The following is a 24,536-nucleotide window of genomic DNA, read 5'->3' on the forward strand; positions in this document are numbered from 1 at the left end:
GATATGTCTTTTCCTTCCACATAACTAAGCATTTCTTGCCAAACTGCTTTAATAACCAGGACAGATTGATTCCAATGATTCTCTAAATTGTAGAAAGCACAATTTGCTCACTATTGTGGAAAAGTAACAGATAAATAAACAACATTAAATATATATTTTAAGGAATCAAATTAGATACGTAGTTTGTTAAGGACCATTCCATTAATGCACTCTCTATGTCATGATAATTCAATTAAAAATTACTGTGTTTAAATGGAACTTTAAATTTTGAATCTTAACACTAATTAGAAGGCAGATGTCATTTAGACTCATGCAATTAATTGAGCTCAAGTGCACTCTTTAAAAAATCCTGTGAAATTAATAAAAAAGGATTTATCTCAGTAGCTTCAGATCAGAATTAAATTTCATGTACTTTCTCCAGTGTACATGTAATTTTAATTATCTGGGGTAACTGGAATAAACAATGAAAATCAAAGGCTGGGGAAACAATTGAATCTGATATAATTGAGGCACTTTTTCGATGATAAAATTGTTGGGAATTATATCTTTAGAAACAGTCCTGTTCCTGGTGCTATGCAATTGTCACACACATTTATGCATTACAGGAAGAGGATGAACAAGTCGCTTTTGCATTACCTAAAGCAACGCTAATTTAAAATAAAAGTCGTTCAAATATATTTTTGATGAGCCATAAAAACTCCATGTGACCAACACTCAAGAGACATTCACACTCCCAAGTTCTACAACTGTTTTCTTCAGTGTCCAACATACTGATCCAGTGTTCCACAGAGTTGGGGGTATACTGATAAAGTGAAAGGTGGAAAGAGAAAGTGGGAAATTGTCTGTAAACAATCACTGAGCAGATTGCATTCCCATTTCATGGACTTTGGTGGCTTAAGGCTATGGCTGAAGGCCCTACTACCATGTTTTGCAGCAGAGGAGCATTTTTCCGTGCAAATGAGATAGTTCTGTCTCACTCATCATACTCAATTCTCCTCCAGATTCCTTCACATCCAGATTCCCTCAACCACATCAACAGCCCTTTCCTGAGCCGCTCCAGGTAGTAATCCCCAATTTGGTTTTGTTTTGGTTAAAGAATTAAATTTGTGGCTCACTTGTGAAAGGTTCTGGGAAAGAACAGGAAAAGCTCCAGTTCATGTGTGGGCCATTTAGCTAGGGGAAGCTAAAGAAATACGAAGACACTATATGTGTAAAAAGAACCATTTTAAAATGCAGCCTCTACAAAAGCTGGTGCATGTATTCCTGAAAAACCCTCATGGAAAATTGAGAAGGTTTCTGAAAAATTAATGTAAATTTTTATAATCCTGAAAAATAAATTAAACTGCAAAAAGACTAAAAGGGAGGTCTTTAAAAATAACTGCATTAGTGTCATCTTGGAGGAACCTTTCCCCAAGTTTATCTCCTGGCTTTTATTTTACTCACTTCTCTATAGGAATTGCGGAAATTCCATATATTGCCCAAGAAAGTTCAAGATATTTCACATATAAGCCACTCTGAATGTGGCATGTTCTTCCTCTTGCTACATGGGGCCTAAGGACTGAAGAACATAACCCTGTGCTCCCAAGGCATGGTGGAATGAAGTCAGAGAAGCAACTCCTTCATGGGTCTTCCTTCAAGCTTCACAGGGCCAGAGACACCCCTGGAGTCACAGCATCTCCAGACCTCCAAGAACTGACAGCTTTGAAAGGAAAACTCTCAGGTGGCTCCACATGCACCTGGACGGCACAAGGAAGCCAGAACAGAGCGTGTCAGGGCCACAACAGAAATACCTATGTACACGGGGGTTACATGACATGAAACAACTTGTCATGGGATGAGCAAGTCTTAGCGTCATGCTGCTGCTGAGAGAACCTGCCTTTCAGAAGGAAAGGCAGGGACCATGAGGACACAAAGCCCGACTTGTGGCAGAGGGCCAGCTTTCCTCCGCAGAGGAGAAGCAGTTCTTCTGTCTTCTTCATCTCCTCCTGTGCCTTGTCCTCCTCCACTTTCAGCAGCGCAGCACTGCTCCCCTTTCCTTCTACCAGCACCCAGCGGGGACAGACGTTGCCTGGGCTGGAGAGGATTGCACTGCTGCCACGGAAGAAAGCGCCAGCCTGGGTTCAGCCTCAGAAAGTCTTCCCTGGAGGCTGTCGCTGGAGAGACGCTGATGTGTGAAAGTACTGGGGTCCAGTGCTCCAGGTGAAGAGCGGGAAGAGGGAGGCCATGTGAGCGAGATTTGCACCTCGGATATGAAACTTGAGAGCTTCACATTGGGAAGCCTCCTTGTCCTCTCTGCACCACTACAGGTCTTTGTCCCATGGCTCCTCTATGCAGAGACAAACTTGCTTCTTGGCTCATGACGGAAATACAGGCCCTCTGGGCTTTCATTTTTCACTGCATTATCCTGGATGACTTCACTTGCCCTAAATTTTGTCCCAGGGCCAAGTGTTGATTTTGCTCTATCTATCTGAAAGTTAATCCAGCTGTGAGAAGGAGAGGCTAAAGAGAATCCTATATCACATACTTCATGAGGTAAAAGAAAAATTTGCGTTGTTTTTTTTTTTTTTCCCCTTTATAATTTTAATCTGAAGTAAAATGTCCTCATCTGTATAGTTCTGCTGCAGCACTTTCCTGTCATGGCCTGCCCTGCCTCTCCAAAGCAGCAGCCTGTAAGTCATCCCCCAGAATGTGCAGAATTGGTTTATAAGTTTCCATTAAAGCAAGAGGGTTGGTGGAGACAAAGTCAGGGGAATGACATAACGCACAGGAATGCACCGCAGGCAGAACGGATGCAGCACGAACAAGGAAGAAATAACAGAGAAGACAGACCATGAAAGATGTTGGCATGGTTCTTGTTTACACAGTAAGTGAAAAATTAGTGAAAAGTTTTTAAGTGGGAAATTTTCAGAACAAACTGTTCAAAGAAGCCTAATGGATATAAGTCAGAGAAGCACAGTCGGTCAAATGTCACACTTGCGTTGCTATGAGGGCTGATCCACTCCCGCGAGGCGGCTTGGGGTTTAATATGGTATGCCAGGGAGCAGAATCTGCCCCACTATACCTTCTGTAACAGCTGAAATTTCCTAATTAATCTACCATCTATGCCCTTTATTTTATCTTATTTACTCCGATATTTTTAAATTAATCTAGCTGTAAATTAAGATTAGTGGAGTTTTCCTGATGCTGATTAAAGAAGAGATTCTGCAAAGGCTTTGCTATGTGTTGGCAAACCCTAGTATATATGTATAAAACCAAGTACTGCATATGCCACGGTAAGACCCATATACATTATAAATAACTGCAAACACATATGTACTGTTTTCATGCCTTTTTTGTACCATGAGCTAACAAAAATTATAGGGGAAAGAAGAAGACAAAAACAAGGACACAAATTATTCTAATCATCCACAGTTACATTAAATGTACATGTAAGTGTATGAAACTTATGTTTATTAACAGTACAAGATACAGAGAATGAGGCATGTAAGGATTAGTTTATGTTGCTAGGAGTTTAACAACACTGTATAGTCTATGCTGCAATAAGATAAATGTGGGGTTTTTTTCACTTAAAAAAAAAAAATTCATTTCTTGAATGTTAGTATTTACTTACAATACATTTTCCAGTACCATCTTGACACCTATTTGAATTTCCATTGCAGCTGCAGGGGACACAGCGTCCAGTGAATAATCCTTTATTCTCACGATAAAATCCAAGGGCACATTCCTAGACAATAAGCAGAGAGAAGAAAAATAGTGAGTGTTGGCGGAAAGAAAGTTTAACAGGTTATGGGAAGGGTATTTTGAAATTGTTTGCCATTTTGAAGCAGTAGTGGAGGTATACATTTCCTTGCAAGCTCTTCTAAGCCCACACTGTTGAAGCCTGTATTGTTTAAATCATAAGTATTTTAACACAGTGAATAGCAATGAATGGAGCTGAAGAAGTTTCATCTGAACCCTGGGCTCTACACTTTGTGGCAGTGGGAATTTCATCATTTTGACTCTAACCTCTGTGCAAAATACATTTCCTGTGGCTATGTACAAATGTCTGGAATATGATTTTTAAACCACAGAAAAAGATTTGGATATAGATTCACACTACAGTGTTCTCAAAGAAAAACACATGGAAATCTCACATATTAGCTAGTGGTTAAGTAAAACCTTGATATTAATTTAATTACACTGTGATCTTTGGAAATACTTCTAATGAGATCTCTTTTACATGAATTCATCATGACCTCCACAACAACTCTACCTGGAGCTATACAAAGCCATGGTTAGACAGAGGTAGGTGATCTTACGAAACACACAGAGCGGTCTAATTCTAAGTACAAGCTTGTCCAAGAGATCTGGGAAGCATGAGAAGAATGTTCAGCTCCTGAGAGCACAGGAGCAGGAGCACAGCCTGTCATATCAAAGTCATGTTTAAATAGAGAGCTGAACCAGAGGAATGTTATGAGTGAAGCAAGAGACATGAAGTTTGTTAGCATAAACCAGGAAGGTAGTAACTAATATGTCAAAACCATGTTCTTCTTTGGCATGCGCAGGGAAAGTGCAAGGGTAGGGAAAGTACAAGCAATTCTTGCTGGGCAGGCAGCCTTCCCATGTACAGACCAATTAAAAGACTGCATGCCCACTTTGCCTGCTCAGCATCCTCCTAGCACACCAACCACACCAAAAATGGCCGGACATAAATCTTTCCTTTCTACTCCTAGCTCCTTTTGACTAGTAACTAAGCTGGTGTGGTGCAAGGAAGATCAGCAGCTGTATGAAAGGGGGGAGAAGGATGTGCTCCCCACAAAACCAACACTTTCCAGGTTCCTGCCTCCAGCAACGTACTTCTGCACTGCACCTATAACTCACCTCTACCTCACCATTAGGGGTGGCCCCAATGACATCCAGAAAACAAGTGACAGATGAGCTTTAAAGCCATAAATCTTTTCTCATAGCAATTACACCACCAAGACCGATGAGACTAATATGAAGAGCAAAAGGTTTGCAGGACGTTATCTCGAAGCGTGTTCCAGTGATGTGAGGTGTAAGTATTTATGCAGGGACAGGTTTAATGAATGAATTTATCAACCATGTAACTATCAAGAAAAAAAAAATCACCTCTCCCAAAGCAGATCCCAAAAGGAATATTGAGTTATTGCTGTTTAAACAACAGTTGCTAGTAGCACCTTTGCCTTCTTTACATGTGGGATAAATTAAATTAAAAAAAAAAAAGCAAAAAAAAGCACAGAAAACTAGTATCATCAAGAGCTTTTAATACTGAATTCAGTGTGAGCAAGGACTGAATTTTGATTAGGCACTTGGAATCCTTTACATACATTTTTAAAACAGTGAGTAAGTTCCCTGAACAACAGGGAGCTAATATCCACAGCTTCTGAAGGAAACAGGGCCTGAAATACATTAAACAGCATGACTAAGTAAAATATAGGCTCTAATGCATGCAAATTTTATTTACTGAAAGTCTCTTTTGGAGAGCAAAATGAGTCACTTATTTTAAAAATACATCCAAATGCATTTGGAAAAAATCTGTGCAGCTTTTTGTTTTTCTATTTATGCTGTCTTTAAAACAACACATTTGGAGTACGTGGGCACTTTGTTTTTGAAGCAGTATTCATGATACTGACAAATTATTCCAGATGAAGATAAAGCTCTAGGCACTTTAAAATGCTTTGGAGTTCAGGCTGACTGTTTTCAAGTAAACAGCAATTTAAAAGCAACTTCTAGCACACACTTTTGTTAGCAAATTACTTTGAGATATAAGATTAGTCTGCTTATTACTTTTATATTAAGTAGTGTATAAGTTGTTATCAAATTACTTCATTTAAAAACAAAGAAAAAAAGGACATACAAGAGGAAGGGAAAATGAACAAATTACCTGTCTCAGGTAAAAATCCCTTTGAACTTGTTGCTGCTGACTCCCCTCCTGCAGGTGAGGATACCATAGCCTCTGTTGCATATCTTGTGCTAAACAACGCCCCAGGGCTACTAATGTGACAGCCAGCCATCCTACATTCCTTGGCCTCCACACTTGGGCCATCGCTTTCCTTTAGCTCCGCTGCGAACATACGCTGCTCTCCTGTTGGCGCTCGCTCGTTCTCTTATACTCACCCTTCTTCTCCAGCTTCTGACTCAGATTAATGAGGCGCTGCGCTGCAATGGGCCCCACCTTTAAACTTTATCCATGAGTCAAGTTGTACAGCACACATTACCGTTCCTGAGGTTAACAAGTAACCCCGCAGTTCCTGTAGCTCAATATATACCTAAGTTGGGGTGTGGCAGGCATCACCTCCACCCCACCTAAGGCAGCCAGACAGAGCTTGGTGATTAGAGCAGTAAATCACTGCCTGAGTAATGCTGCATAAACATACGGGGCTTACGAACTACCCAGGTGAGTGTCTTGATCACTTCCTTGCATTATGTATTTCTACCAGGTTATACAAAAAAAACCCCAACAATTTAGTTTATCGAGGCAGTCTGTTGAAAGCAATGGAATCGCAGGAGGAATTTCAGTCAATGCTCATCAATTTGTTTGTGGCACAGAACATCAAATGTATGAAAAAAAAACACATTTCTAGAAATACTTCCAACATGGTATCTGACAGAGGATGAAGAGCTGCCCTGAGCAGTGCATACACACATGAGGCATAAGCCAGCCATAAAAGTGGTTTTGGTCAGTCTCTCTGCAGCTGCTCCAGTCTAGAAATTATTCTTTCATTCTCATTTCAAAAACATTTGCAAGGTTAGTAAAGCAACTGCTGCTTTATGGTAACCCTCAACCATTTTCTGAGAGAATAATTCCTCACATTTTGTGCACTTTGTATACTGCTTATCTCTTCTGTATTTTATTCTGCTGCCTTGAGTGCTTACACATGGGAGCAGTCAAGCTCTAAACTAAGCAAAGAGACAACCAAAAGAATTACAGCTATAGGACCAGCATCAGGGACGAGATGTACAACTGTAGCTAGGATTTCACCATTCTTCAGATAATAGTGTTACTTGGTAATGCTTACATTATCTTTCATAAAAATATCTCCAAATATTTTTTGCAAATATGTTAACTTCAGCTTTCAAACATTTTCCTATAAAAATAGGAAAGTATCCAGAATTATCTATGTCCAGGTTACTTCCCTTAGACCCTGCTAAAATAAGGAACATCATGAATCTTCTCCACTGTGTAGAGTCTCATGGACTGTGATCAAGTCAATTCCGACCTTCTCTGCATTAAAGTAAGTACCAACCAAGATTATTTGGCCTGTCACAGGGCATCACAGGAGAATCCCTCATTATAGTGCCTTACACATACAAAATGACATTCACAGCTCCACAAAAGCAATCACGAGTTGAATAACCCTACAGTGCTTCTTAGACAGTGAAAGTATTTGAACCATTGAAAGTGGCTTACAAGAAGCATGTTTAATTACTTTAATAACCAGCCTGTTCTTCTAACTAAACCAGTGTGAACAGCTGTAGGCAAGACAGAAGATAATGGTACAGGATGGAGGCAAACGCTTCCTACCTGACATGAGTCACCAGCGTACTCCGGAGGGCAGGAACATCTCTCTACGCTGTAGGCAATGCTGCCGCTTCCCATGCTGGTGGCTTCTTCCAGCCCAACCTCACCAAGGGTTAACCGCTGAGTCTCTGTGAAGTAAAGGCCTCTGATGTGTAAACCATCTAGTCGAGACAGGATTATCATCAGTTCTTCTCTGGATACAAGGTTATTGCTGCTGGCATGCCTGAAGTTTCCCTGCACATTAAGGGCACAAAATGAGCACAACCCAGCTGCTTCTTTTTTAAGAGGATCTGCAAAGAAGACAGGATGACAGGAAAAAGGGAGAAAAAAAAAAAGTGTGCAGCAGACCCCTATAGTGCCAAGTGGCGTGGGGTGAAACAGAGGTCAGGAAAATAAATATAATGAATGTGAACACAGCAATAATTACCATTAAAAGGGGTGTAACCTGTACTTTGCAAGCTACATATAGCTTTGAGGTATCGAAAAGTGAAGAAGCATATAGGTTCTTCTCCAGTCATCCAAATTTCTTCGAGGTATCACCCACCAAACCACAAAACAGTGGAGGAAAATGCTTTTATTTTTAAGAGCAAGTGAAGTCCTACAAATCTAACCTTTGAGGTCTGCCTTCACATGCTTTCTTGCTACTAATAGACAACAGCATTACTGAAAATGAAATCTGGCATGAAGAAACATTTTATTTTTTGCCTACACATGAGACGGAAATAACCTGGTTTGAATTTCTGAGCACAGATTTAAGGTAGGAATGATCCCTTCTCACTTCAGCTACCTAAATGCTGGACACCCATTGAAGACTAGGTACCTAGACAACAGGCAAAACAGATAACAGTTCATTCCATCCGTATTAAGTACATGTCTGGGGCTGCAATGAATCATCTTCCATTGATGACTGATTCCAGTATTACTCCACTGGCCCTGGAGGGAGTGCTATGGGCTAGATTGGACAAGATGCCTGACTTAGAGGTGCTAAAATTAAGTGGCATGAACCAGAACCCAGGTTCAATGTGGCAGTAAAGAGAGAAAATACAGTTTTTATTTAAGATCTGCAGCACTAAAGTTTATATTCATTAATATTCTCAAGTACTTGGCATTTCTGCACAGTTCCTGCATGATTTGTGTGTCACTGGGAAGAAAAGTGAAGGTCATTCTATTTTTGTTTCTTACCTCAACCAGCTGCACACGGCCATAATATTGACGGTCAGGCAGTGGGTTGTTGGGATCCATGTAAACAACTTTCATTTGCTGGCCCTGTGTGAGAATGAGGATATAACACTGATGTTTCACTACTCTTTACGGTAAAGTGTTCAGATGCAATAAAATTTGGTAAAGCACATTAATACTGTTATTTGGGAGATGAAAACTTAAGTAACACTAGGAAAACTGTATATCATTTAATCAGTGAAGTTGTATACCAAACACTGTGTTTGAGTCAGCAGAGTTTTCACTGCTTTTGCCTAGTAATAACCTTGCTTTCCAATAAAACACCAAGAGAATTAAATTACTGCTTACCAGTTTTCAGAGGAACCAGTTATTACTTTTGAGTAAAAACACTTCTGCATTTTCAGTCTCCTTTGCTGCCACACTGTCTCAGAAAAGGAGCTGCCTCCTGAGATCATCTTTAGAGCTTACCTTGGAAATTTGTGGCTGGCAAGAGGAGGGAAATAAGACTAATAAGGGAGTGAGGAACAGGGACTCTGGCATGACATCCTGGTGCAGTTTGGATACTACTGTAGTACTTTATGGGACAGGTTTCCCAATGAGAATCCTAGAATATTGAGTTAGTATTTCTGATGGTCTGAAGAAACAAAGTCACTCCCTTAGGAATTTCAACAAACAGTAAAAGATTCCAATTTTGGCCTTAAAGTGGTTAAATTAAAAAAACTGTTAACCTAAAATGAATTTTTACTTCAGTCCTTTGAAGCCTTATAATTATACTTCATTTTATGCTGAAGAAAATTCTCACAAAAATCAAGATTAATTACATATGGAATCAAACACGTTTTGCAGAGCCGAGGCCATACTTGTTGACAACTGTACAAGGCATTAATTATTTTTTTTTCCACAGGTGTATTCTACAGAAAAAAAACCTGTTATCTTTTCATTTGCTCTCAAGTTAGTTATGCTTAATAATATGTTACTTTGGCAAGAGAGATAGGTGTGCTGATGGCTTTAAGTAAAATGTAGTAAAAGCACATTAATAGAAATGCAGCAAGTAATATAAGTTAAGCACACTATAGAAGCGAAATCTGCCACAGTTGTCATGTAACAGAAAAATATCCTGGTATTGTTATTGCTTGAAATAAAAGTTTCAAAACTTACTGTTAGTTGTATATCAGGTCTCTTATCCAGAAGAACCATGCCCTCACTAGGTAAGCCAAAAGATTTCACTTGGTAACTTAGGAAGCCACCATACGAAGAAAGCTATAACAAAATGCACAAAACCAGAGGTATTTTACTGTGCTATTGCTTGATATTAAAATAACTTTGTATTCAAGTTTACCCCATTTTTCAGTACTGCAGATAATATATTTACTCTTTGTTCTTTACTCCAAAAATAAAGATATGTGTTCCTTGGAAGAAAATTCTTTAAATTTTGTTTGCTTAGTGTATCTGGCATCACTTTTGGAGCAGTACCTGTCCTCTGGAAGGTTACCTGCACTGGGTTTTTTTTTTCATACCTGGGATTGCACCACCTGTGGTCATGGAGAAATCACATGTTCACGTGAACATTGGTCTCCTCCAGACTCTACAGAACAGATTTGGCTCATCAAGGAGCTGATATCAGACTGACAGTGAAAGTGGTAATACACCCCATGAACAGCCATGGATAAAAAGGAAAAGTCAGACTAAGGTGGGTTTAATAGACTGGCATTTTTCAATGTTACTACAAACATGAATCTAATCAGGAAATTTTTGCTCCATCTCCTGGAGGACAGAACTTCTACTGATATCAGCTCTACTGTAAATAGAACATTGCTGAGGTTCAGCTGAAACTACACTTCTTTCGGCTCCACCACAGGTGGCCTCAAACCCAACCAAATACATATGCTGCTGCCTGAAACAAAGACTTAGGTGAGTATGTCTGAATGATCTGACCAACAGTTTGCCGGGCTTGTGTCTGAATGACTCAGTTCGAAACATATTGAGAGGAAAAGAAGCTCCAGGCACTGCCCAGACAGTGTTTGCTCCAGAAGAGCCTAGGAGGAAAGTTTGTGGGTACTAAGTGAAATCAGGTGTTTTGCTACGTATATACTATTTTGTTTTGGACCCTTTGCTCTTATGGCCTATGCTTGGTTTTGATGTGGGAGGAAGAACAGCTTTGTCAGGGTTTGGTGCTCTGTGGGTAAGCACCAGCCTTCACTCTACCCCTTCCCATGTACTTTGATGAATTACAAACATAACACAGACATCTTGGTACTAAATTTGTTCCTTGGATCACAGGACCGTAATTAATGATATTATCTTTAGCCAACTGCATTTTCAAAAGCATCATTTGGAACATTGGCCATATTTTGCCAACATAATCAAAACAACCCCATATAAATGTGTTTTTTCAAAAACATAAGAAAATTCAAGTTAGAGCTAATTTCCTGTTTAACACACATTTTAGGACTGCACCATATGACCGGCTGTTACGTTACTGCTTGCTTAATTATTTTTTTTTAATGGAAAAATATTGATGTTGTAAACTACCCTCTGTATTCTATATGTACAGTGTTTATTTTCTAACCTTAAAAGTGGTCTATTAAATAGAATGTTAAAATACACAAGAGCAGAAAATGAGGATGATGTGATCTGAATTTCTCAATGACTGTTCGTTTTTGCACTGCTGTAGGTTTTATATTTTATTCCCTTTTAACTTTGCAAAGAAAAAATAGAGAAAGGACAGGAAATATACTCTGCTAAATATTAATGTTCCAGTGTAACTAGCTAAAAGGTTTAAGATAAGAGAAAACAGTATTTATAACCTCATCATACTGAAAATGTCTGAGGTGATCTTGTTCACATTTTCCAAAACCAGATATCCCTGAAAGTAGACCAAAAGCTGACATTTTCAGAATGCAATAAAGTAAAAGACTGGTAAATTTATGAGCTTGTAAAGCTAGAATCAAGGTAGCATTTTGGGGGGTACTTTCACTACTACAGTACAGCCAGTGTCAAAATATACACTTACACACAGTGTACAGTAAAAGCAGGGCCAAAAATAGAACTATTTTATTTACTGTGTTGTCATGGTAAATAAAAGCAAGTCATGGCATGCCTAGTTAGATACTGTGACATTCAAAACAAAACTCTTAGCACTGTTCTTAATAGCTGTGCTTAAAAAGTGTAATTGCCTGCTTTATATGTTCTGGGAACAAGAAGTCCTTTTGGCTTAACACTGTAGCAAATAAAGTGTGCTTTATCAAGACATTGATTTGAAAAATAAGTTGCAGACATTGAAACTAGAACCTCTATAACACTGACAAAAAGCACCCTCACTAACCGTGCTGTTTAACTGAAATTTACCTCTGAGCATAGGAGAGCAGTGCAAATAATACTGCTCTAGTCCTTAAAATGGGGACTACGAAGAACTTCAAAAATGGTGTCATTTTTAATGCCCTAGTGTCTATTCCATTTTTTTTCACTTGTGTGACAGTAGGATTGCATCTGAAAAGCCTGTGTGTCCTACAACTGCCCAGTAGCTATCAGCACAGGCAGAAGACCTGGGGCTCTGAACCTCAAAGCCAACACCAGCAAACTCCCCCTGGTCCCTGTGATCTTCAGGCTGAAGTGCTGATAGATGTTAGTGGTGGGCAAGGGACTGCTCTCATGCATGAGTAGAAAGAACAGCAAGCACTTCAAAGAACACAAAGGTTAGAAAACCAGGTGTTGCTCTTCCCAGGGAACATATTGAAAACAAAAGTTTGGGTATTTTTTGCGTGCCACTGAGCATGTAATCACCTTTTATTCTTTTGGAAATGTGCCCAGGAGGCACTCTGGGAAGTCTTAGGGATATTCAGGCACATTGGCAAGATCTATGTGTTCTGGGTTTCAGAAAAGTGGCTGAAGGTATCAGCTCCCTGAATCATAGCTCCTGACCATGGCACCCACCAAGATGATTAATTCTGTATTACTGGTTTATAATTTTAATACTGTATTCAAAAGTCAAATGTTGTGATTCCTAGCATGACAAGTAAGAGAGAGAAGAATGTTGTGAGGGAAGAGGGAGACAACTATCTAAGAAAATCAACAAGACTCTTTATCAAAGATGCTGGCAAAAAAATTAATACATGTTATTAAAACAGATGAGTTAGGTGTCATTTACCTTCTCTCCCAGGTAAGATGGTGGTGCTTTCCAGTACAAACTGTGCACTGAAGCAGGCAATTCTTGAACATCAGCCACTACACTATTACTGACCGGATTGAAAGTGACTGGAATGTCAATATTTTCATCCACTGCCTCCAAGCGCCAGTTCCTCATGTCCACAAACTAATGAAAACACATAAAGGAAATAAAACCTTGTTTCACCCTTTATTAAACTTTATCAGCATCAAGTAATGAAGATAAATTATTTAGCCTCTATAATTCCCTTAGCATGAAATTCAATGTCTTCAGAGCCAGCCTGAGGTCTTTGCACAGTGGATATTGCAAGGACCTCAAAAGAGAGTGTAAGTGGGATAGATGTGCCAAAGTTACTTGGGATGCAGGCATTTGGCTTGTCACCTGCAACCTCAACTCCATCTTCAGTCACATGAAGTCATAATCCTTCTGAAGATGAGTAACAATTGCGTACACAAAACCAAGGATTTAAGCTGAAGGTGCTTTTCTAAGTCCATTCCAAAATCAAACCAAGGACATAACCTAAAAGTCAGAGTGAGGACCTGTTGTGGTAGGTTAACTGCAAGGGAGGGGGCATAGCAAGTTATTTTGGAGAGGGAGGCAACGTAGCCTAACATTCTGGCTCTTTAATGCACATTTTGTGTTCATGGGTATTGTTTCATGAAAGACCATACATCCTGTTATTTATCATTATGCTGGGAGTATGAAAGCATAATGCGTAGGTTCCAGAACAGTTCTGTGGTGGGTTGGCCTTGGCTGGCCAGAGCAATAAAACAAAAAGATAGACATGTTTTCAAAAACAATCTTTCTGAGGACAATTAATCACTAGAGGAAATTTTCCTAAAGCAAATGGAAGTTTGCTACTGACTTCAAAAAGGCCAGTTTTTCATCCTTTGCTTGGTAAACAGTGAAGTGGCACAATCTGGATTGCATCTAGTCTACATCCAAGCCTAAACTAAACTACTCATCCATTATTCCAGGGCTCTGCTTCTCTCTTTTCTTTCTCTTGTATTTTTTTCAGGCAGTTGTTGCTTTTTTTTTTTTTTTCAGTCTTCAGCCATCTTACCATTTATTTATGCTACTAAAAATCTGGCTTCTTTTTTTGATGCCATGTCTTTTTAGTAGGGAGGGAAGAGATACAATTTTTACGATCTCTGTAGAATCTGTCACACATCTCTTAGGTTTCAAAATGCATCTGTGATACAGACATGTAAAATGACATGTGCTTATCAAAGCATCTTGAAGGAGACCATTGACTTTAATGATGAACAAGTGTCTGAAGACACAGCAATAGATGGCCAGGTCCACTTCAGTGCAGCTAGTGATTTGTAAACAAACACATGAAAAGGGCTATTTCTGCTGAAAGGCACTTTCCCACTACAACTGCATTTTAACAAGGCTGCACTACATCTGCACTATTTCTTGCAGAACGTTCTTCCTTCTCAGAAACTTGTAAAATATATTTTCAATTTTGGAAGAAATATGACGTCCTTAATGGAACAAATGCAGGTTCACGAGAGCAAAGAAAAAAAACTATTGAATACACCTTGGTTCTACGAAGATTTGTGCTGCGACAGTCGCTGGTTGCCCCAAAACAAAAGCAAGAAGTGCATCCCTTGGGATTAGAAGGGTCCAGATAAAAAGATCCTGGTCGGCAAATATCACATTCAGCACCTTCAACGTACTCCTGTTAAAGCATAATTGAAAGAAATCTCAGAGTTTGCCTTTTGGTTTTGGTGAGGCCCCCAAAACTTCCTGTACATAAAACAAATCTTCTGAAAGAATGATTATTTAAATGTATGGAAACATGAATTAAAATGTGTGATTGTCTGGATACACTGTATTCCACATGCAAATGAAACTGGCTTCTTGGAGACTTAGTTATGAGCTGTCTATCCAGTTTATAAAGTGAACTACTGAGTAATAAATATTAGTCAGAGACAGCTGGTAACTTCCCTGCCAAAACCCTCCTGCTGGCTTTTCCAACCCTACAATATAAAAGGTCACTTGTGAAAGTTCACATTTATCACATTTAATTATGCAGAACAGAACAAAAGCAGATTTCCTGGATATAATGGTGTGGTGAAATGTCAACTGACATAATATGGCTAAAAAAAGCATGGGACCTGGTTAACATCCAAGAGTCAAAATACAGATGCATAAAGTGGATGTGTGCAAGTTACAGACTGCTTCAATGAATCAATGGACATCTACTCTGCAGCACTGCAACACCCTGCAAAGCCTAAGAGCACCTGTAAAATTGACAGATATTGAACTCATTAAAAATAGTATTTAACTGCTACCATGATAATCTGTGCACATACTGCAAGGTGTGATGATTTTGTATTTAATTCTTGCAGAAAACTACATGATAACTCACTTTGTTTACCCCATTAAATACAAAATAGGCACTGATGTGTAAACGATGCTTGTGAATGCAGAAGTAATTTGATTTATCTGACCTTGCAGAGACAAATTCCTGTCTGGGGATCGCAAACATCTGGTTCTGTTCCACCTCTGTTGCAGTTACATGGCACACAGTTTGGGAAACCATAACTACCAGGAGCGCACTGATCACACCGCCGTCCTTTTATTCCTGGTTTGCATCTTTATCAACAAAAACACACAGAGGAGGGAGTTAAGAGGGGAGGCAGGAATGCAGCAAGGAGGGGAAGATGAAAGCAAAAGGCAGGTGGATCTTTGAAGTGCTTTCATGGCTATGACACAACTTCGTCACTTTTCAGCAGCAGGTTAGTATTATTCTCCGATTCCAATGGTAACACTTTTCATATGGTCGTGTGAAACATGGGTGTTGTACATAGGGAAGCGGAGCTGGAAGATGATTTATAGCTGGGGGATGTGATTGGGTATTTCTCAAGGAGTTCACCTGCTAACACAGAGGTGGAGAATCCCTGGCATATGAATAATTATGGGGACTTCAACCTGCCACAAGGCTTGGGTTAGTTTATAACTGTTCACAAAGAACAAAATCCACTTTGCTCACAGTGGAGACTGGATGTCTCGGTTTTACTTAGGGATAGCACAGAAGATACCAAAAAACAACACCAAACTATGAACAAGGCTTGAGGTAAGACACAACATCGTTCAGTAGCAGCAGCTACTTCATCCTACATTTACAACTTGCACAGTCTGGTAAAACTAGTGAAAATGTAGGTCTGATGATCCCTCTTCCTCCTGGCTGTGCTGGCAAACTGTCTGTACCAGCCCAAAGGAGGTTTCAAGAGAGTAAGAATCCGTCGAAAAAGAATGTCTGCCACCACCACCATCCACGTCTTTACATTGCAGTTCTGGTTGAGACAGTTTTAAAAAGTCCAGCAAGTCAGTGGAGTGTCCTTCAGCTCTCAGCACCAAATTTAGATCTGCACTAACACTACGAATTTAATTGAAAGAAACAAAGTATGTGGACAAGGTAGACTGCACTTCATGGCATTATATGAAAGCAATTTCTCAATTCACCAAACAACAGGCAAAGCTTCTCAGAGTCTCTCCGAATGCATTACCATCACATACAAATAAGTGGAGCTGGATGGGGACTTCTAACTTCATATAATCCACAGACGAAAAAGTATTAATCAGAATGTAGTAGTTAGCTATACACTTCAGCAATCAGCCCAAAAGGTAAATGTCAAATTTTGCTTCAGATCTTTTTGCCATAAACTGTCATTTCTTTGATATCTCTAATTAGGCTGCACATGAAAAATATCACCATTATAATCAGGCAATACAGCTTTTCACTGAAATGGAAAAATGTGATTATTTCTGCAAAAAATATCCTCAATTTTACTCGAGTTGAAATGTGCTAAGGCCTTTCTTTGAAGTATTAAATTTTATTCGACTGAAGTAAATTTTTGCATAGTATTCTTTTCATTTTTATTTTGAACAGTACGGGAAAAATGAAAACAGAGACTAAACAGACTGAGAGTGCATCAGGAGATACAGAATATGCGACACTTTCTAAATATGAAGAGAGATTCCTGTTTTGCCCTAGGGGTAAGAAAATTATTCACTTCATACCAAAAGGACAGACTTAGGAAAAAAATTAAATTCAGGAAATAATATGAGCATTCTATGAAAATTAGTGTCCTCTATTATATTACAGGATTTACAGGATTAATGGCAGAGCAGAAGGATGATATTTCTCTTTGTTAGGACCCTACAAAAACGTAGCCAAATCAATCAAACTAAACTAACCGAGGCCTTACACAATCTATTGGCAAGTACAAGTATTTGTACTTGCTATTTAAGGACTTGATTTTCCCAAGGAAATAATAGAAATGTTCAACTATACTACTAATGACAGCATCTGAATATGGGAACATTCCCTATGGTTGTAGCTGTATGCTATACTTACTTTAGAGGATGTAAATACGAGACTAAAACTAAACAAAAAAAAAATTTCATCTCGGCATGCTAACCTACAGAAGAATAAGGATATATCATATAGGAGGCATAACTTTAAGGGCAGTTATCACCTACAGCTCCAACAGAACCATATTTTCCACACACACAGCACCTATCATTAAAATATTTCAAAATTCATTGAAAACATTCAAGCATTATGGTACTTAAAAACATCATTAGACTTAAACCTAGGCAGACTGTGGAAGGTCAAATGCAAAGTTTTAAGAATTGGGGAGATAAGGTACACCATTACAAATGATGCACATGTCCAGAAGTCAGCAGCTCTGATGTGAGGTCTGCTGCTGGGCACAGATTTGGTGACTTACCAGGAGTGACATGGCACATCACTGAAGAACAGAATGCAGGCCCAAGAATCTCAAATCCCACTATTGTTTACCTGCAGAAACCAAGTTTTCACTAAACATTGCAGGTATCCCTAAAACAGCTGAGTTCTCACTATCGTCAAGCACTGCTTAAATCCCTATTCATCATTATCGAAGTTTCCCTCATCCCCTCCAAATACCTGAAAAGAACGGTGAAGCGAAACATTTATAATGCACGTAACCCAAACTTACTTGCACTGCCCATTGTTTTTTTCACATTCTGGGCTTGCCACATTAACGACTCCTCTTTCTGAACAGTTGCAGCTCTCGCAGCCAGCAAGAGGGTGATAGCCGAAGTAATGTTTCTCACACATTTCACATTTTGGTTTCACAGTTTGTGGAGGGCAAATGCATTTACCAGTCACGTCGTCACAAAGACGCTGCCCACAGTTGCATACTAGGTCAAAGAAAAAGTACAATCAAGCACATCTCAACCAACAATCACAGAATCACAGAATCATAAAATAGTTTGTGTTGGAAGGGACCTTTAAAGCTCATCTAGTCCAACCCCCTGCAATGAGCAGGGACATCTTCAACTAGATCAGGTTGCTCAAAGCCCTGTCCAGCCTGGCCTGGGATGTCTCCAGGGATGGGGCATCTACCACCTCTCTGGGCAACCTGTGCCAGTGTTTCAGCACCCTCATTGTAAAGAATTTCTTCCTCATGTCTGGCCTGAATCTCCCCTCCTTTACTTTAAAAACATCACCTCTTGTCCTGTCATAGTAGGTCTCACTGAAAAGTCTGTCCCCATCTTTCTTACAGGCCCCTTTTAGTACTGAAAGGCCGCAATAAGATCTCCCCGGAGCCTTCTCTTCTCCAGGCTGAACAACCCCAACTCTCCCAGCCTTTCCCCAGATCAGAGGTGTTCCAGCCCCCAGATCATTTTTCTGGCCTTCTCTGGACTTGCATTTGAAGCAAACACATACAATCTGTATGTATAAAGGACATGATTCTTTTCTCTCCCTGGTTTTAAGCTCAGGGTCACAGAAACCAACCATCTGACTCCAATGGTGGTTTCAAAGAGTAGCTTTAGTCCCCAGCTCTTTTCCACTGATTGCTTGCTTAAATTCACCACAAGCATTATTATCATTTCCCAAAACTGCCAAGGATTCAATGACAAATAGTTTTGCTGTGAAGAGCACCACTTTTACAAATTAACAGTAATAAACCTAGAGTATAATATCTGGGAAAGCTGCTGAAGACTCTTGGTGTAATCTATAAATCTGGTGATGTTTTTTAGAATAACACCAGAAAAAGAGGAATTAAGGTTGCTATGTCTCTGATTATCTACAGAAAATCTTGACGGTATAAACCCAGATACAACAGTAATGACTTCAACGTTTTAGCAGTCAGTGCAGAATAATCCATTTGACTGAAAGAGTGGCAATATGAATTTTAACCAGTAAAACCGTAAGCCTGCTACACCTGATCGGACAACATATGTGAAGGCACAGTTCATCATGAACTAGATGTGCTTAAAGGGAATGGGCTTACTTCAGCATTAAACTGAAAGCTATGCTACGTGACATGTAAGGTGGCTCAACCAGGCTCTCATATGATCAAGCCCTATGGAGAAGAGTGAGGCTGCGGTACCTATGCAGTGAAATTGCAGAATTAAATAAAAGGTCGGGTCAGGTGCTGAATAAGTCCGAGTATGTACTTACACTTGCAGAACGGGAATCCATAGTAGCCAGTTTGGCATCGGCTGCACTGACGACCGATGACATTAGGCCTGCAAATACACTGTCCTCCCATGGGGCTGCAGGTAGGGCTCGTGGCACCTGCTCTGTGGCAATTACATGGCAGAGCTCCATTGTTGTAGAAAGCCACCAGTGACCTCGCAGAGTCCTTACAGAAGGCAGATGATCCTTCTGGGCTATTTAAATTGAAATATAAATCATATAAGTACTGGCACTTGGGAATTGTTCTGAGCGTGCTTTGCAGTGGTTCAGTAAATTAGGGCCCTGGATTTGTTCTTTGACATAAGGATAGCATCACTACACATGCAAGGATATACTTTAACTAAATTAGTGGTGAATGGCTTCGAATATGCAGGTAGGAGATTTTTTTTTTCAAAGAAAGTGCATATATTAGTCATATCAGTTCAGGCATGCCAAGCAAAATACTAAATACCAAAGATGGAAATACCAAAGACAGAAAGATGACATAGATTTTCTTCTTTTGTACTGTGAGCAATAAAGCTCTACCTTTACATTTCATTTACAATAGAAAGTCATGGAAAAATGACTAATGGAAATTTAATGGGCCAGCGTAAGCCATGAAAAGCATTTCAATGTAGCACAATGATGGGGATTTTATACATATGTCTTAAATACAGAGTGAAAATAATATTAATTCCCAGGTTGCTGTCAAATGCTGTTTTTTAGAAAGTGATGCTTACTCAATATAAAAACTGTTTCCTCCACATTGGCTGATAAAATCAAATGACTTGTCCACTGTCTTTTTGTCAAGAATTTTGTAAATGTAGGTGTCTGCTGGAACAACTAAGACATTTTCCTTAAAACAACAAAAAAGCTAAATTGTACATTTCAGAGAAAAGCAAAAGACACAGACTAAGGCATTTATATATTTAAATGTTGCTTCATTATGCATTTTGGATTTTCTCAACACCCTTGACATTTTAAATGAAAAAAAAAAAAGGAAAATAATCTTGCCCCCAGAGCTGTGACACTACAAGCAATGTACAATAAAAACACTGTATGATATCTTAAAAATTTAAAATAAAACAGAAGCAGTGCACAAAATTCTAAAAATTTCGAACACAACATTAAAAACTAAATTATTTCTTTTCGGTTTTCATCTTTGCATCTACCTCTAAATGAATGGTGACACTGAGAATAATATTTCCAAGTACATTTATGTACTAAACATACCAGAACCAGCGTTCGTCCGTCTGGTATCATCACTGTAACAGAGACCTCAGGTTCAGAAATGTCAAGCTCAATTCGGTTTTCTGCAATCACCTGATCCCGACAGCCAGAGGTGTGAGGGCAGAATGAAGCATTGAAGGAACCTAGAAGAAAAACATGGTGCCAAAAAATGTTCCATGTACAAAAATGCTTATAAAGGAAATGGGTTAGATCAAACTCAAATGCTTACCTGACCACAGACGTCCCGCACCCACACGCACTTGCACAGGGAATACTGGGTGTGTTGGCTGATAAAAATGTACCACAAATACGTATCTGCCTAAGTGGGGCACTCTGCCACACAAGGTAATCTGGTTCTGCAGAAACAAGAACAGCTCTGATGATAAATTATTTGTTTCACTTACCTGCGATGAAGTTAGCAATATCTCCAAAGAATCACCGAATCATAGAATAGTTTGGGTTGGAAGGGACCTTCAAAGGACATCTAGTCCGAGCCCCCTGCAATGAGCAGGGACATCTTCAACTAGATCAGGTTGCTCAGAGCCCCATCCAGCCTGGCCTGGAATGTCTCCAGAGATGGGGCATCTACCACCTCTCTGTGCAGCCTGTTCTAGTATTATTGTAAAATATGGCAAAATATGTAGAATATGTCATTACCAATGCATGCTCCTATCTGTGTGCATGCCAAGCATATCTAATGCTCTTCTGCAGTCCATGAGACTACTCTGGAGTTCAGAAACAAGCTGGCAATTTTGTTTCTCTTTTTGTATATTTTCTTGATGGCTTACTCAGTCTGCAACATTTTGATTGCACCGCATCATTCAGTTTCGATACTCTTAAAGTATTTCTTCTATGTGACTTTACTAAGAACATGCTTTATAACCTAGGAAACAATATTTTCAAAATACAAGATACCTGTAATGGTGTCAAGGTGACTTCACTAACTGAGTCAGGAGGTGAAGTGACACTTGGTGGATCATACAGTATATTTCTCTGTACTTCAGGAATTTTCCCATCATTGAATGGATCCAAAATCAAAGCCGCTGGGGGAGTTTCGTACACTGAGGGAATGCACGTTGCACTAAAATCAGAATTACGTAGTTACTCTTAGGGCAAGGAGAATTTTTTAAGCATTGTAAAAGGAAGAGCTCACACAAGTCAATAGACTGCAGTACATTTAATAATGCAATAGTAACCCGTTACTCTTTGGATTCTATGTAAATGATCAGGAAGTAAGTGAAAACAAGAGGTACAGATTTAACTCACAAATGGGAAAATGTACATTAACTGATTTTACTCCCCTGAACAATGTCAATGGTGGCAATTCCAGAAACGTGGTGGGACAGTTCACATGACTGGAATGTGGTCATGGATGGCTATGCCCTTTTCAGGAAAGACAGGCCAGCCAGGCGTGGTGGTGGAGTTGCTCTCTATGTGAGAGAGCAACTGCAATGTACTAAATTCTGCCCAGGAGCAGATGAGGAACGAGTTGAGAGTGTATGGGTCAGGATCAAGGGACAGGCTGGTAGGGGTGATACTGTTGTAGGTGTCTATTACAGGCCACCAGATCAGACTGAGGAAGTTGATGAGGCCTTCTATGCGCAGCTGAGAGTGGCCTCACAGTCACAGGCCCTGGTTGTTGTGGGTGATTTTAACTTCCCTGATGTTTGCTGGAAGGACCATTCAGCCAGCCAGCCACAGTCCAGGAGGTTCCTCCAGTGCATTGATGATAACTTCCTCATGCAGATGGTGGAGGAGCCGACCAGGAGAGGTGCACTGCTGGATCTCATCCTCACTAACAAAGAGGGTCTGGTTGAAGCAGTAAAGGTTGAGGGCTGCCTGGGTTGCAGTGACCACGAGATGGTGGAGTTCAGCATCTCGTGTGGCAGGAACAGAATAGCAAGTAGAATTGCAACCCTGGACTTTGGCAGGGCTAATTTCGGCCTTTTCAAGCAACTGCTGAGGGAAACCCCATGGGCAAGACTGCTTGAAGGAAAAGGGGCCCAAGAGAGCTGGATTGCATTCAGAGATTGCTTCTTCCATGCTCAGGATCAGAGCATCCCCACACGTAGGAAGTCGAGGAAGGGAGCCAGAAGGCCTGCGTGGTTGAATAGGGATCTGTTGGGTATGCTCAAGCAGAAGAGGCGAGTTTACAGGTCATGGAAGCAGGGACTGGCCACTTGGGAGGAATATAAGGCTGCTGTTAGAGGATGCAGGAAGGCAGCTAGGGTAGCCAAGGCCTCCTTAGAATTACAGCTGGCGAGAGGGGTCAAGGACAGCAAGAAGAACTTTTTCAAATACATAGCAGATAAAACTAATACCAGAGGCAATGTAGGCCCACTGATGAATGAGGTGGGTGCCCTGGTGGCAGAAGACACAGAGAAGGCAGAATTGCTGAATGCCTTCTTTGTCTCTGTCTACTCCGCTGGAGGCTGTCCTGGGGAACCCTGTACCCCTGAGACCCCGGATGAAGCCAGGTTAATGGAGGAGTTTGCTTTAGTCGATGAGGACTGGGTTAGGGAACAATTAAGTAGTCTGGACGTCCATAAATCCATGGGTCCAGATGGGATGCATCCGCGGGTGCTGAGGGAGCTGGCTGAAGTCATTGCTAGACCGCTATCCATCATTTTTGCCAAGTCTTGGGAAACGGGAGAGGTGCCCGAGGATTGGAGGAAAGCAAATGTCACTCCAGTCTTTAAAAAGGGCAAGAAGGAGGACCCGGGTAATTATAGACCGGTCAGCCTCACCTCTGTCCCTGGGAAAGTAATGGAACAGCTTATCCTTGGTGTCATCTCAAGGCACACCAGGGATAAGAGGGTCATTAGGGGCAGTCAGCATGGCTTTACCAAGGGTAAGTCATGCTTGACCAACCTCATAGCCTTTTATGAGAATGTAACAAGGTGGATGGATGATGGCAGAGCGGTGGATGTGGTCTACCTTGACTTCAGTAAAGCCTTTGACACAGTCCCTCACAGCATCCTCACAGCTAAATTGAGGAGGTGTGGTCTCGACAATAGAGTAGTGAGGTGGGTTGCAAACTGGCTTAAAGAGAGAAGCCAGAGAGTGGTGGTCAATGGTGCGGAGTCCAGTTGGAGGCCAGTATCTAGTGGAGTGCCTCAGGGGTCAGTACTGGGGCCAATATTATTCAATATATTCATTAATGATTTAGACGAGGGAATTGAGTGTACTATCAGCAAGTTTGCTGATGACACTAAGCTGGGAGGAGTGGCTGACACGCCAGAAGGCTGTGCCACCATCCAGCGGGACCTGGACAGGCTGGAGAGTTGGGCGGGGGATAATCTGATGGAATTTAACAAGGGAAAGTGTAGAGTCCTGCATCTGGGCACGAACAATCCCAAGTTCCAGTATAGGTTGGGGCATGACCTATTAGAGAGCAGTGTAGGGGAAAGGGACCTGGGGGTCCTGGTGGACAACAGGATGACCATGAGCCAGCACTGTGCCCTTGTGGCCAGGAAGGCTAATGGCATCCTTGGGTGTATTACAAGGGGGGTGGTCAGTAGATCGAGAGAGGTCCTCCTTCCCCTCTACTCCGCCCTGGTGAGACCCCATCTGGAATATTGTGTTCAGTTCTGGGCCCCTCAGTTCAAGAAGGACAGGGAACTGCTGGAGAGGGTCCAGCGTAGGGCAACAAAGATGATTAAGGGAGTGGAGCATCTCCCTTATGAAGAAAGGCTGAGGGAGCTGGGGCTCTTTAGTTTGGAGAAGAGGAGACTGAGGGGTGACCTTATTAATGTTTATAAATATATAAAGGGTGAGTGCCATGAGGATGGAGTCAGGCTCTTCTCAGTGGCAAACAATGATAGGACAAGGGGCAATGGGATCAAGCTGGAACACAAGAGGTTCCACTTAAATTTGAGAAAGAACTTCTTCTCAGTGAGGGTAACAGAGCACTGGAACAGGCTACCCAGGGAGGTTGTGGAGTCTCCTTCCCTGGAGACATTCAAAGCCCGCCTGGA

At 40.7% G+C, this 24,536-nt stretch overlaps 1 protein-coding gene across 3 annotated transcripts in view; it reads right to left on the reverse strand.

The window, feature by feature from the left end:
- Positions 1-24,536, reverse strand: part of LAMA3 (laminin subunit alpha 3) — a 119,484-nt gene that overhangs the window by 33,895 nt on the left and 61,053 nt on the right. For all 3 annotated transcript variants that reach the window (XM_071804181.1, XM_071804180.1, XM_071804182.1), the window contains exons 29-41: positions 21,475-21,640; positions 20,789-20,915; positions 20,563-20,702; positions 20,070-20,185; positions 19,333-19,544; positions 17,861-18,065; positions 15,326-15,470; positions 14,410-14,550; positions 12,849-13,013; positions 9,860-9,961; positions 8,705-8,788; positions 7,526-7,756; positions 3,611-3,724 (exon numbers count right to left, since the gene is read on the reverse strand). In XM_071804181.1, the coding sequence (XP_071660282.1) occupies positions 3,611-3,724; positions 7,526-7,756; positions 8,705-8,788; positions 9,860-9,961; positions 12,849-13,013; positions 14,410-14,550; positions 15,326-15,470; positions 17,861-18,065; positions 19,333-19,544; positions 20,070-20,185; positions 20,563-20,702; positions 20,789-20,915; positions 21,475-21,640 (1,948 nt within the window). The remainder of the gene's footprint in view (positions 1-3,610; positions 3,725-7,525; positions 7,757-8,704; positions 8,789-9,859; positions 9,962-12,848; positions 13,014-14,409; positions 14,551-15,325; positions 15,471-17,860; positions 18,066-19,332; positions 19,545-20,069; positions 20,186-20,562; positions 20,703-20,788; positions 20,916-21,474; positions 21,641-24,536) is intronic.

The sequence above is a fragment of the Patagioenas fasciata genome, chromosome 2 (genome assembly GCF_037038585.1).
Source record: "Patagioenas fasciata isolate bPatFas1 chromosome 2, bPatFas1.hap1, whole genome shotgun sequence".
Taxonomy (NCBI): Eukaryota; Metazoa; Chordata; class Aves; order Columbiformes; family Columbidae; genus Patagioenas; species Patagioenas fasciata.